The 15040-nt window shown below is 36.8% G+C and overlaps 1 protein-coding gene across 4 annotated transcripts in view; it reads left to right on the plus strand.

Moving 5' to 3' along the window:
* Window positions 1–15040, plus strand: part of NEDD4 (NEDD4 E3 ubiquitin protein ligase) — a 145974-nt gene that overhangs the window by 96488 nt on the left and 34446 nt on the right. For all 4 annotated transcript variants that reach the window (XM_019968787.2, XM_070797500.1, XM_070797499.1 and 1 more), the window contains 5 exons: window positions 2104–2206; window positions 6953–7119; window positions 9325–9442; window positions 9529–9696; window positions 14363–14428. In XM_019968787.2, coding sequence (XP_019824346.2) covers window positions 2104–2206; window positions 6953–7119; window positions 9325–9442; window positions 9529–9696; window positions 14363–14428 — 622 coding nt within the window. The remainder of the gene's footprint in view (window positions 1–2103; window positions 2207–6952; window positions 7120–9324; window positions 9443–9528; window positions 9697–14362; window positions 14429–15040) is intronic.

Below are 15040 nucleotides of genomic sequence, written 5' to 3' on the forward strand. Positions count from 1 at the left end.
ACTTGATACAAAAACATTTTCAAGGAAATGTAACTACATTTTGCATACTTTCATTTAAAAAAAATTTCAGAAAACTCAAATATTTAGAGAAAATACATGAGCAAAGACTGTAATTTAAAACCCAAATAGCATGTTCATAATTCCATTTTCCTAAACTGAATTACTTGATTTTTGTCAAAAACTTTTAAGTTTAAGCTTTAAATAAAACCCCTTTTGATCTTCTGTACCACATAATCTAGTAAAATCTAGTTAAGACATGTATGGGAATTTACTGACAAAAAGGTCAAAGTAAAGCCAAGGAACGACATCTGTGCAAAACTATTTGTTTTCTCTTTAAAACTAGAAAATGCAATTGAACTTAGTAAAATTTTTGATTAAAAAATTTAAATATTCATTGTAATATAAATTTAATATAAATTTAAATAAAGGGAACAGTGGTCTTTGACTGTATTCATATTTACTGTCTAAAGTCACATTTAATTTCTGTAGAAGTTGTGCAATGTGAGTCCCTTTTCTTGCTTTAATTTTGAATTGATTGTGACATCTGTATACCAAGAATAACTAACTAGTTCTTCTCTTATTTGGTTGCCCTAATAACCTGCTTTTCAATTTGTTGAATGCTTTCTGGTGTCTTTATCTTTAAAACACTGTAACAGTTTACATCTTCTGTCTGCACTGGTATTGCTGCAAGTGCAGAAAGAGTTTTATCCAAATACATTATTAGATTATTTTTGAACATCAATAAATTTAAACCCACAGGCTTATTATCTAGTTGGAAAAACGTAATAAAACCTATCATTGTAGAGAAACCCTCCTATAAAATATTACCTGAGTAAGTTTTCTGTATCTATCTTTTATAAAAAGTCATAGAGTGTTCATACCCCCTTAACTATGGAGACACGAGTCACATTAGTGATCTGGAAATAAGCACTGGGGGCTTACTGACCAGTCAGGGAAGGATACTTTCCAAATCCATGAGAACTGTGTAGAGAAGAACAACTAAAAAGATTAAGAGAGGCATAGGGGAGTACCTCTTGAAGACAGGAGGAAAAATTAGGACCCTTATGTCTTATTATATAACTGAAATCTATAAAAATTATCCAGAAAACCAATATAGAAAGCTATGACAAGCAAGGATTTCCTAAGTAAACAGGATGCTATTATAGAATTGGTGGGGGCAATAGACAGAGTTAGGTCTTAAGTTAGAAGCTTAAGAAAGACAGGTTTTCAAAAAAAAAAAAAAAATGAATGAGGGGACTTCTCTGGTGGTCCATGGTTAAGACTCCATGCTCCCAATGCAGAGGGCATGGGTTTGATCCCTGGTCAGGGAACTAAGATCCCACATGCTGTGGGTGTGGCAAAAATAAATTAAAAAAATTTTTTAATTAAATATTACTACTCTGGGAAGCAACCCTTAACTTAGACAACTCATTTTTCTAAGAGGTGGTATGAGATACAGTATGAAAGTAGATTAGATAAATTAATATATGACAGATTCAAACAGCTGTCAAAGACATTAGGTTTCAGATAGTTACCTGACCTTGCTCTCTACTTTTCTATTATACAACATGGCTAGATTATTATCCCTAAAGCACATCTGTGAGGATGCCTTTCCCTATCCTCCAAATTCTATGCAAAATAAAATCTAAAAGTTCTACTTCACTTAGACCTCATCAGCTGGACCATTCCCACCTCCTTTATATACCCTGTAATTCAGCCAACCTCAGCTACTTCCATTTCCTTAACTGCACCCCTGGTTTCCCATCTATTTCCTTATTTTTGCCCTCTTCTCTACTCTTATGCCTTTCCCTGACTGCCATAGATCAAAATCCTCCCCAGTCTTCTAGCCCAACCCAGATGCCAGCTTCTCTTTCAAGATCTCTGTGATCTTTCACTTAAACTTCCATAGTTCCTTATTTATCTCATAACAATTATTTATTTATGGATGTTTCTTTTTCTCCACCATCTATTCCTTTTTCTTCTGCATTGAAACTTGTCTTGAATCTCTCCTAGTAAGCTAGTAGATGTTCAATGAACTCTTATTGAATGAATGGTTTTCTTCCTAGTGTTAAAGTTGTATGAATTATTATTTTCTTTCTACAGTCACAAATCAAGAGTTAAAGGTTATCTGAGATTAAAAATGACTTACTTACCTAAAACCAGTGGCTCAGAAGACGATAACACAGAACAGGCTGAGGAATTAGAGGTGAGATTTTATAAATATTTGGTTAAACTAAGAAGAAAAATATCCAATTTCTTATTTTACTATACTCTAAAGAAAAAATAACTGCTTAATAAAGTTAAATGTGTGCAATAAAAATTACTTCCCTAGACATTTGTTTATTTTACCCAAGAATTTGTTAAACATTTCTTTCCTCTAAGGATATTTCTGTGAAATGAATGGCCATTACTGATGGCATTCTTAAAGCTTAAGGAATAGAGATTACAATGTTTATAAATGAAAGCATTTGTTGTAATTAAGTCATTAACTGTTTGTAGTTTTTCAGAGTTTTCTAAAAACATGTCATGTGCCCCCTCTATTAAAGTAAGAACACAATTTATTGTTTTAAAGTTAAATATATGGAAAATTTGAAGATGCTACTTAGGAACTTCTTTATGAAATGTAATTCCTGTTACTTTTCCTATCATGGTTGGGGTGGGTGTGGGAGGGCTCATAGAAAAGGAGACTAAGAGAGAGAGAGAAAAAAAAAATATATAAGTGATCTAATAAAAAGCCACATTTATTGGAGGCCAAAAGAAGTTAACCATCTTCATGGGTGATAGGATAAAAGGAAGTCCAGTCAAGGATTTGGGCAGAGCCACCTACCTTTGGGATAAGTGAAGAAGAGGCAGAGAACATGTATTTGGAATAGAATTGGACAGGGATTTGGAACCCTCCTAGTCGCAAGCTCTACCACTTATGAGCTGAGTGACCATGTGAGTCTCAACCCTCTCTGGACTTCAGGTTCTTCCTTTGCAGAGTGACAGGATGTACTGCTACCCTTAGGGTTTCTTCCAGCACAAAAAATTTGTGATCTGAAAAGGGAACAAAAACATTTGCCTCTTGAGGTTCCCACTTAACAAACATTATCATCAGAAGGTAGCACCTTATTCTAACCACATTGACTGAAAGCACCCTTTGTTGTGGCATCAGTTTGCTTTGGAGGGGTTGTGTGTGTGCCTCTTCCTCAGTAGTCATGCTTTTTTGATTAAGGGTCTGCTAAAGTCTCCAGAAGGACTGTCAGGATGAGGGACCCTTCCCCAGGGCTGGGCTTTGCATCACACACCCAAACATCTTGAGAAAGTTTGATAACAAGCAGTGCTTTTGCGACAAAGATTCCTGGGAATTTTTTTTATATGCACTGATGAGATTTTACTTTGTGGGGGAATCTATAACAACAGAAAGAAAGAACTTTTTTCTTTAAATAGTTAGCCTTATTACTCTGGTGACCAAAGAAACGTAATATCCTCTCTCATGTCTAATGCCCTTATTTGATACCTTTTTTTTTTCTTTTTAGTTTTTCTTTGATGTGTCATATAATAATCTTTTTTTTTTTTTAATTTAGGAATTTATTGAGTAGAATTTTCTCTCTAACTGGCATTTTAGTGCACAGGGAAACCTGAATAATGGAATTCTGTTTGAAATGAAGGATGTCTGCTATAAAGAAAGAAAATTCTTTATTTAGTAACTTAAAAAATTTCTAACAGCATTTCATTATTTGGTAACCTGCTCCAAGTTTTGCCCACACGCATGTATCACAGGTACCTTATTCACAGTTCAGTTTCTGTGGGTAGAGCTGCTTCGCTTCATTTTGTGGTCTCATGTCTCAACTTTGAATTCCCTCAGAATCCACCTTATAATTTCAGTAGATGTAAGCATGTAGGAGTTTATTTATGAAAGGCCCTAGGAATTCAAACACATGAATCTGTGCTTATTTATCTTCTGTGTAGCTAATGACCAGAGAAGTCTTGTCTTTGACATCTGGTTTGTGACTGAATATATAAAATCCTACCATTTAAAGAAAACAGTTGTCATTTTCAAAAGAGGCTCACTCTTAGGCAGTGTATACCCTGGTAGGATAAAGTTTGGTAAAGTGTGACTGTAGTACATAATTATGTAGTATTTTTTTTGTACCCCTTGTAACTTTAGGTTTAGCTCTATGTATTTTATGTGGTTACTACTACTGTATTTGCTGTACCTCTGAATGCTTTCTTTTTGACCATCTTTGACTGTTAAATTGTGGGTGGTTGCATGTTAGCTTTGAGGTTAGTAAATAAATAACATACATTGATCCTTAGAAAATTATTTTGTGAAGAATATTAGCTGATACATGTTTAATAGGGAGGCATTCTATACTGAAAATGAAAACCCATTCTTTCTAAACAATGTTTATATTTAGAAATGGGTAAACAAATGGATAACTATACTTCTTCTCAAACTGAAACAGGTTTTTAAAAAAATAGGCCCTTAATTAAATTAGTTTTTTTCCCCTCCAGAAGTTTACTTGAGTAACATAAATTCAATTAAAAAAAACCTTTAATAGAGAAATCTTTTAAGAAGATTCTAAAGAAATATTTTTGGTACCATTTTCCAAGCTCTGAATATTTTTATAATCTTCTACAGCAGTAGTGAGGACCTATTTATTAATAAATTTTATTAATCTGCAGAAAAATAATCAGTGACCATATTTTTAAAAATTGGTCCTTTTTTTCCAAGAGAGTGAAATATAAAAATTCAACTCACATGCTTTTAAAATTGAGACCAGAGAAATAAAATGTGATTTGATATGTACAGACTGATTTTTAGATATATAGATCTTCTATCATAATCATTTAAGGGAAAGAAAGTGAGAGAGAGAAGGAAGGTAAACATCAATGGAGAGAAAAAGTAGAGGGAAGAGAGAAAGAATGGAGTTCCTGGCAATAAAAAGAAACAAAATTAGCAAGATGTCAGTTCCTATGGAAGAAATAAAAAGAAAATAAAGAAGGAGAAAGAGAAGGAATCTGTTTTACTTCCCATCCATATGTCTTTTCCTGGAATAATTTTGTCTGTCTTCCTCTCTCCTATGCCTCACCTTCCATTCCACCTCAGTCTATAACCCTCTCCTTGGCACTAGCCAAAGATCAACCCTGCTTCAGCCTTATCCTGTTCTGTCTGCTGCCAGAAAACAATTGTTTTCTTCCCAAGGTCTCCCTGACCCTTCCTGTTCAGACCCCACCTTCCAAGAGGGAAGAATTCTCTTCTGTCTTCTAAACCATCACCTGGCTGGCACAGCAGTCCTCCAGTACTAGATCCCCAATGTCTAGGCAGAAAAAAAAGACTCTATATATTAAGGAAATTATTTTTTACCTATTATTATGGTACCAAATATGTTCCCCAGTTTGTCTCTCTCTCTCTCTCTCTTTTTTTTTTTTTTTACTTTTATTTAGTAGTTTTTGCCATGTACAAATTTGGGGGATTATAATCAAATCACTCAGCCTCTTTCAGGCCATCTGGGTTTGATGTCATACTTAATGGTTTTTTACTCCTAGAATATACTTTTTTAATATCCCTAGATTTGTTCTAATACATTTTGGTTTTACTTTGTAACATTTTAAGTATTGCTCAATCTGTAACATTCTGGTTATAAGGTATGAGGTAGCAGTGCAAATAATTTTTCCCTTTTTTTCCTAAGTGATTTGCTTATCTTCCTACAGATTTGAAATGCCTGTATCATATACTGAATTCTATAAATTGGATTCTCTTTCTTAGCTTTCCAATTCTATTAATTAATTGTGGTTTATGTTATGTTTTATCTGATAAAGTTTATCTTCACTCATCTTTTTTGGAATTGTGCTGATTATTTTTGCTTGTTTTTGTTTCTATTTGAACTTGAAAATGGCTTTGTCATGTTATATTAAAAATCCATGATGTAGTCTTATTTAAATCTTGACAACTTTATAAATTAACTTGGGGAGAATTGATGTCTTTGTGAGATTAAATCTCCCTAGCCAAGATCACATTGTCTTTTCATTCACTCAGGTCTTCTCTCGTGTACCTTTTAGGAGAATTTTAAAGTTTTCATTGCTAGTTTATTTATGCTTCCTAACCATATCGGTGTTTAGCAGAACCTTTTACTGACTGCCTTCTCTGTTTTGAGGTTTCTTGTATAAAATCATGTCATTAACCCTTGCTACTTTTTTCAAATAATTCCTTACTCTAACTACTCTAGCTAAGGTTTTTTTGTATGTTTGCCGCTTGCTAGTCTCAGAGGAAATTTCCAGTGCCTTCCTAGCATATAAACAAAACAAAACTTTCTTTCTCTGGCTGTTTTATGACTTGACCAAAATGCCATTCCATGGTCCAGAGGAGAAAGAGAAAAGTCAGACCAGAGAATCATAATGTCTTTTCAATCACCATTTCTAAATCATTCGCCCTTCCCTATCATGCCTCTACATGTTTGACCTTCATACAGCAATTTTTTTCAAGTTTCAGAGAGTTATTTACTTCCACCATTAACAAGGTGCTTTCTCTCTGAGAGAGACAATGCCCAATAAGACACGATCCCTGTTTATATTTTAGAGAATAGTGTGAGGTTGAACTATGCTTCTCCATTTCTTAGTGTCTTCCAATGCTGTTTATTTTAAAGTTTTCCAAGTCCTTTTTCTCCTATTAGACATGTTTTAAATTTTTTCAAAAAAAATTAAATTTTTTCAAGCAAAATCTAAGTGTTATCATTTTGAAAACAAACAAAGAAACAAACAAACTTCATTATCATCAGATATTCCTGTTAGGTGTTAAAAGTTGACAGTGTGCTCATTCTGTCTGCGTAGTTTTTGAAACTGGGTATGCTCAATCTCTTAAAATTTCCTTAGCATAATTTATGGGCTTTCCAGGTGGTGCTAGTGGCATTAATTTATACGGTTAAAAAAAATTAAGCATAAACTTAATTGTCACCATTCTGTTTTTCAGCCTGGCTGGGTAGTTTTGGACCAACCAGATGCTGCTTGCCATTTGCAGCAGCAACAGGAACCTTCTCCTCTACCTCCAGGATGGGAAGAGAGACAGGATATCCTTGGAAGGACCTACTATGTAAACCATGAATCTAGAAGAACACAGTGGAAAAGACCAACCCTTCAGTATGTGCTGGTGACTTTTGTGTTTGTAATCTGAATACATTTTGACCACTGATTTCCATTATGAAGTCATGACTCAAATGGATTCATAATAGTATGGGAATCCAAAGACTGTAAGAATACTAGGATTTTTTTTTATGGCATTGGGCATAAAAAGTGCTATCTTAGATGTTTCTTTCTTAAAATGATTTGATAGTATTAAAAAGTATTTGAATTACAAATATCACCCTTCTGATTGCTTCTTTAATATTAATGAATTGTCAGTTATTTCTGTTTTAAATTATTATATAGCCACAAAAGGAACATTTTTCTTTCTAGACTGAGGTGGAAAATCTTGGAGATTTTTTAGTTTGTTACTAAAATATAATGAGAAGTTGATTTCTACAGCACAGTGTTTTTAAAACAGAAATTTTTATAAAATATAAAGGACCCAATAATAAGTTCTTTTGTTAAACACCCATTTGCCAGTCTGGTCAATGTGTACATAATTTCTGATGTATCTGAATCAAGGACAGAATGGCCTTTCAGGTATTCTGATTTATGTCTCCTCAGTGATATTTTTCTTTTATTATCATCAGACTGGTTTTTATAAATGGGGCTTTCCATGTGGCACTAGTGGTAAAGAATCTGCCTGCCAGTGAAGGAGATGCAAGAGATGTGGTTTCAGTCCCTGGGTCGGGAAGATCCCCTGGACTAGGAAATGGCAACCTGCTCCATTGTTTTTGCCATGGAAAATACCATGGACAGAGGACCCTGGTGGGCTACGGTCCATGGGGTCACAAGGAGTCAGACACACTGAGCGACTGAACACACACACATGGTTCAGCACTTTTTTTTCTTACTTTTGGCTGCGTTGGGTCTTCGTTGCTGCACACACAGGCTTCTCTTTTTCCAGTGTGAGGGCTGTAGAGCACGTGGGCTCAGCAGTTGCGGCTCAGGCTTCTCTAGATGCCGCGTGTGGCCTCTCTATTTGTGCCACACCAGCTTCGTTGCCCACGGCTTGTGGAATCTTAGTTCCCTGACCAAGGATTGAACCTGTGTCCCTGCAATTTGAAGGTGAATTCTTAACCACTGGACAACCAAGGAAATCCCCAAGCACTTTTGTAGATGTTTTTTGATCTCAAATGCTTCCAAAGCAAGTTGATGATCCAGCTGCTTTGTGTCACAGAGGCATTGATCTGTAGAATGGCATACAGATTACAAGACTGAATGCATGATAAAATTCTGAAACATCTTGTTGTATACCTGTATTGTGGCAGGCCTGACTTGAGCAGAATCACATTTCTTTCACTGTGGTTGAGGTTGCTTTCAGCCAGCAAAAATCGTTTATTTGGGGGGAAAATGTACGAGGCATTCCCTTAGGACCACTACAGTTGTACAGCAAGAATTGGTCTTCTGAATATCCTGGGCGTATATGGTATTAGATAAATTAACAGTAATCTTGTTATTAAATACTTATACAAAATTCTTGATCTTATGGTCTGGCTATATTAAACATGACTAGCTAGAGTAGTATAACTAATGAATGACTGCGGAAAGGATATGCAGTCTGATTTACCATGCCTTTCCTAAATTCAGACACTCCTTTACTACTGTCCTTTCTCAGAACAGGCCCATTACTGTATATGATCAAAAACACATACCATTTAATCTATAATCTATTAAGTTTTTAATTATAGTGTCCTTATACTGTCTTTCCTTCTGCCTTCTGCATTCATGCATGGGAAACTAGAGGGTAGACCCTTGGCTTAAGATCAGTTCTGGAAAATGTTACTTTCTAATTCATGAAGGTGTATATGCAACTCTTAAAAAGCTTCTGTTTTATGAGCTTTCTAGAGCTACTTCAGATTTTACTCTTGTAATAACATGGTTAAATAATAGTGTAATAAAAGTACTTATGCAACACTCAGGTGTTCATTCATTCAACAAATATTTTTGAGTGCCCATACACATGAGACATTTTCCTAGGTACAGTGATGAATGAAAATATTGTGCACGTTACACATTTTCACAAAAATTTTTAACTCCATAAGGTACTCGGAAGGTACTGCTGTGCCTACAACTTAACCTGAGCATGTTGAACTAGCCTTTGGGCCCAAACTATAAATTCTGATCTAATATGGATACTTTCTAAATGAACACAGAATTTTTAGCTATCATTTTAACTCTCTTCAGGCGTGGATGATGGCTTTTACATTTCTAATGCAGGGACAACCTAACAGATGCTGAGAATGGTAACATTCAACTGCAAGCCCAGCGTGCATTTACCACCAGGAGGCAGATATCTGAGGAAACAGAAAGTGTTGACAACCGAGAATCTTCTGAGGTAGAAATCATTTTCTCGTTCTTGTTGGTAGACATATGTTATAGCAATTGATTCAAGTATGTAGCTTAAGCTTCTGTTCATTTTAGAACTGGGAAATTATAAGAGAAGATGAAGCCACCATGTATGGCCATCAAGCCTTCCCTTCATCTCCACCATCAAATAACTTGGATGTCCAGACTCATCTTGCAGAAGAATTGAATGCCAGACTCACTGTTGGTGGAAATTCAGCCACTGGCCAGCCAGTATCCAACTCAGTAAGATGATTCTTAGATTTTGATGGAGCTTCAGGATTTTATATTTTTATATATAAATATTATATATGTATTTTATATATAAATATACGTGGACTTCCCTGGTGGCTCAGTGGTCAGGAATCTGCCTGCCAATACAGGAAATGTGGATTTGATCCCTGGGTCAGGAATATCCCCTGGAGAAGGAAATGGCAACCTGGGAATATTCTTGCCTGGGAAATCCTATGGACAGAGGAGCCTGGTGGGCTACAGTTCATGGGGTTGCAAGAACCAGACATGATGCAGCAACTGAGTATGCACACTTGCACACACACACACACACACACACACACATATCCATTATTCCGTTCAGTATCTAACCTTTACATAAAAGGTTGTCTTTTTTCTCCATTTTTGTTGAGATATAATTGACATAATACATTGTGTTAGTTTAAGGTGTACAACATAATGATTTGATCTATGTATTGCAAAATTGTAAGTTTAGTTAATATATAACACCTCGCGTTTTTTTTTTTCTTGTGATGAAAAATATTGTCTTAAACTGCACATAATAATGTGTAAGGGACTTTTGTACTTTACAGTATGGCCATTTTCAAATATCCTCACTAACAGTATGGAGCAGAGTTGTGGAAAATCCACATGGTCATTGGACTCTAAATATCCATTACATAAATCAATGCCCTCAGCCACAGACTATCAGGAACACACTTGTAATTGAACAAGTTGAGTTTATTATTCATTTCAGCAAGGGGAATACAAACCATGAACATCTCGGTAATAGTATGTTATGAAAGACTTAAAGGATTTCAACTTGTGTTAGGCGATTTTCAGGAGGGTTTAAGGAAGCAGGACCTCACATTGGATGCTATCAGGAAGCAGGGATAATTCTGTGATGTGATGTCTTAAATCTTATCTGTAGCAAGGCTAAAGCTATGATTAGCAAAAAGCAGCAGTCACTTGTATCTGCCAGGATATAGGGAGATATTTGGTATCTTGTGGCTTGGACAGTGTTCATGTTTTGCTGTGTTTAGGCATGATTACAAAGTAGTCTTGATTTTGTCTTGAATTGTGCTGATGAGTGCCAGGCCAAGTCCTGGGTGCTTGGGGTTACTCTTCTCCTTTTCAGGGATACCACACATGTCACCAACACACATGTGAAAAAGAGCTGATATACTTTGACTAAACAAAGAGATAGATGACCTTCTCACTCCAGCAGCCACTATAAACTTGCTACCTCTGGGGTCCAGAAGCCAGTATTCCAACATAACACTGCCCTGATGGGACCCTTGTGGCTAACTCTCTCATCTGTATCAAAGGAGACATTTCAATGGAAGACAAAGAGGTGTCCAAGGATATTGTGGTCATTTCCTTTTGGAATTCTGCACTTTCCATTCCATTAGTAAATATGGAGGGCTGACTACATACTGGTTGTATGCTGGTTAAAACAGTTCACCCATCTGTTTAAGTATTGCCTGTGCCTGCTTTCACAGTAAATTAAAAGAGACAAGATAGTCAACAAAAACTACTTACTATCTGGACCTTAACAGAAAAATTTGCTGACTTCTGTTTTAGTACCTTTCTCATAATGCTTCAGTGTAGACAGTTCTATGTAAATGCCTGTGTGACTATCCAAGAGCAGATAGGCCTGCCTGCTCCCTTCCCCTCCTTTCTTCCATCCATCTATCTTCCTTTCATGTCATTTCATGTTTTTGTTTGAGGAATGGGAAAGATCAGTCAAAGACTTAAAGGATAAGCTATATTGATTTGATGGTGACATCCTATTCTCTTTCTTCCTGTTATTTTTATTTTTTTAATTACTAAAGTAATAGGTGGCATCTATACAATGGCATACTATGCAGTCACTGAAAAGAATGAAGTGTCTTTGAATACATATGTTGTATGGAACAAAGAAATATTGCTCAGTGGAAAACTGAGGTACTGAGCAGTATGTTTGATGTGTTACCATTTATACAATTATTTACATGACAGAATAAATATGTGTATCATATTTCTTGAAAACTAAACTAGGTAACCTTGCTCAGCTCTGAAGAGAAAAACAGGGTGAGCAGAGCATATGTCTTTTGTACCTTTTGAATTTCTTACCATGTGCATATTAATTCAAAAAAGTTAATTTATTATTTTTAAAGTATTGTATGGTCATGGTTAAAAATTGAAACAGTACTGAGGTGTATAAAATAAAAATTGAGTTTTCCATCTTACCTCTGACATATGCTCCATCAATTGCCATTAATGGTTTGGCATATACAGTTTTTTAAATTTATTTTATTGAAATATAGTTGATTCACAGTGCTGTATTAATTTCTGGTGTACAGCACAGTGATTCAGTCATTTTTATATATATATATATATATACACACACACATTCTTTTTCGTATTGTTTTCCATTATGGTTTATCACAGGATATTGGATATAGTTTCCTGTGCTGTACAGTGGGACCTTCTTGTTTATCCATTCTACATTTAATAGTTTGCATCTGCTAATCCCAAACTCCCGGTCCATCCCTCCCCCATTCTCCTCACCCTTGGCGACCACAAGTCTGTTCTCTATGTTTATGACTCTGTTTCTGTTTTGTCGATAAGTTCATTTGTGTTGTATTTTAAATTCCATGTGTAAGTGATATCCTATGGTATTTTTCTCATTTACTTAGTTTGATAATCTCTAGGTCTGTCCCTGTTGCTGCAAATGGCATTATTTTATTCTTTTTTATGGTTGAGTAATATTTCATTATGTGTGTGTACACACACACACACACACATGCACCATATCTTTTTTTTTGTTTTTAATTTATTTCTAATTGAAGGGTAATTGCTTTACAATATTGTGTTGATTTCTGCCATACATCAACATGAATCAATCATAGGTATACATATGTCCCCTCCCTCTTGAACTTCCCTCCCACCTCCCATTTTATCCCCTCCCCAGTTGTCACAGAACACCAGTTTGAGCTCCCTGAATCATACAGCAAAATCCCACTGCTGTCTGTTAGATATATGATAGTGTATGCTTCCATGCCACTCTCTCCATTCGTCCCGCCCTCTCCTTCCCCCTGCTCCTCATGCCCACAAGTCTGTGCTCTGTGTGTGCATCTCTGTTGCTGCCTTGCAAATAGGTTCATCAGTACCGTCTTTCTAGATTCCATGTATACATGTTAATATTCAATATTTGTTTTTCTCTTTCTGACTTACTTCACTCTGTATGGTAGGCTCTAGGTTCACCCACCTCATTAGAACTGACTCAAATGCATTCCTGTTATGGCTGAGTAATACTTCATTACATATATGTACCACAGCTTCTTTATCCACTCATCTGTCAGTTGTCTAGGTTGCTTCCACGTCCTACCATTGTCAGTGGTGCTGCAATGAACAGTGGGCTACATGTATCTTTTTCAGTTAATGGTTTTCTCAGGGTATAAGTGGTTTGGCATATATAGTCTTAAACATTTTCTGTGTGCATAAAGATGCATGCACACATATTTGTATATCAGTTTTTTAGCCTGAGATCACCTTGCACACACTTTTTGGTAACTTATTTTTTTTACATACTGTATCATAGACATTGGACCATTTCAGTCAATATTGAGGTGCTCTTTTTTATAACCACTACCAACAAAATAATCAAACGTCATTCCCTTGTGCAAGTAACCCTTAAGCTGTTTCTCTAGTTTCCTTTGATGGACTTCAGATTGTTTACAGTTCTTTGTTATTGTAAACAATCCTACAGTGGCTCCTCTGAATTAAGTCCTACATATATTATAAATGTTAATGTCATTAAGTAACAAAACTAAACTATTTCAGGAAGTGACAACAGCATGCATGTAAAAGCACAGGAAAGAAAAAATACTGGATTTCTAGGAAACAAGTAATCTTGAATGTCCAGAGGGTGGCTTGTGAGGGAAGAGGGCTGGAGTCAGCCCTGGAAGCTCACTGGAGCTCTTCTGGAAGCTCATTCACGTTGTGTTCTGTACTGTAGATTTTACCCTAGTGACAGAAGAAGTCATTGAAGGGCTCTGAGTGAGAGAATGGCGATGAAATCTGTGCTGCAGAATGCTCTCTGGCTGCAACTCGTGGTATGGAGAGCAGATTTAAGCAAAAAAGACTTGCAGCAGTCAAATCTGTTAGGATGTTGCCACAGTAATAGTCAAAATGACAAGTGATGAAAACTTGAAATTTTTTTTTAAAGTGCAAGGGAAATGTATTTGAGAGCTTGCAAAGAAATAGAATGTGTAGGATCTGGTGACGGACCTGGCCGTAAGGGACAGGAGGGGAGAACTCAGGGAACTGACTGCTGTCTGCCTGGGGGGCAGCTGCTGGCCTCCTAGGCTGCCCGCTGAAGATGAGGAATACCTGAGAGGGAATGGATTTGAGTGGGTGTGGACAGGGAAAAACTGAGTCCAGTTTTGAACACAATAAAGGGCTCTCTGTTAGACATTCAAGAAAAGGTGTCCAGGAGACGGTCTAGGACTCAGGTGGAGAATTGTGAGCTGGAATTTGGAAGGTATTTGGTGCTGAGCGAGGCTGAGAGAATCTCCATGTGGGTGGAGTGGGTGTTCGTTTTTCTTCTCCATCACACCTACCCCACTACCTTATCTGCCATTCAGAGACAAAGCAGAGACCTAAAGTTATCATTGTTCTTTTTTATATATATAAGAATCATTCCAGCAGAAGAGGCAGCTTACAAGCCTATACTTTTGAGGAACAGCCTACACTTCCTGTGGTAAGTTTTAGCCCCTCCCCTCAATCCTCAATAAAAATATAAGACTCAGCAACTTTTTTTTTTTTTTTGGGAACACTGAATATGAACGTTTGCTCCAGCATAGTATCGGGGCTCTGGGGGATGAGGTTGTGGGAGGAGAATGGGATAGGTAGGCCCTTTAAAGACAAAAGACAGAGAACTGTCTCTCTCATAGTGAGAAAGCCAAGTCCCCACATGGCTGTGGGTGGCGTTTAGGCTTGGCAGGTGAAGTGCTGTGCAGGCTGGATGTATTGCATACTGATCAGGACTGTGGTATCCAGGGGCCTCTGCTCTGTGCCCAGCCTATGTGTCTTGCAGCTGTTTCTGCCCCAGACATGAAGCTACATCAACAGCTGGTCATATGGGTGGGTGTGTACACGTGTCGGCAGGCTCAGCAGCCAGGATGGAGTTTGTAAGCCCCCTTCTCAGTCTTGTTTTCCAGGCTGCCAAACCATCCACTGCCTCTTAGGTAGCATCTCTAAACATGACCTTGACTACAGCTTAGACTTCATAGCTTCAGGCCTTTTAGTCTCCCAGCCTCCATCCTCTTTCTGACTCAACTCTCACCTGGGTTCGAACTCTGGGTTGGGAAGA

Source organism: Bos indicus, chromosome 10, assembly GCF_029378745.1.
Source record: "Bos indicus isolate NIAB-ARS_2022 breed Sahiwal x Tharparkar chromosome 10, NIAB-ARS_B.indTharparkar_mat_pri_1.0, whole genome shotgun sequence".
Classification (NCBI taxonomy): Eukaryota; Metazoa; Chordata; class Mammalia; order Artiodactyla; family Bovidae; genus Bos; species Bos indicus.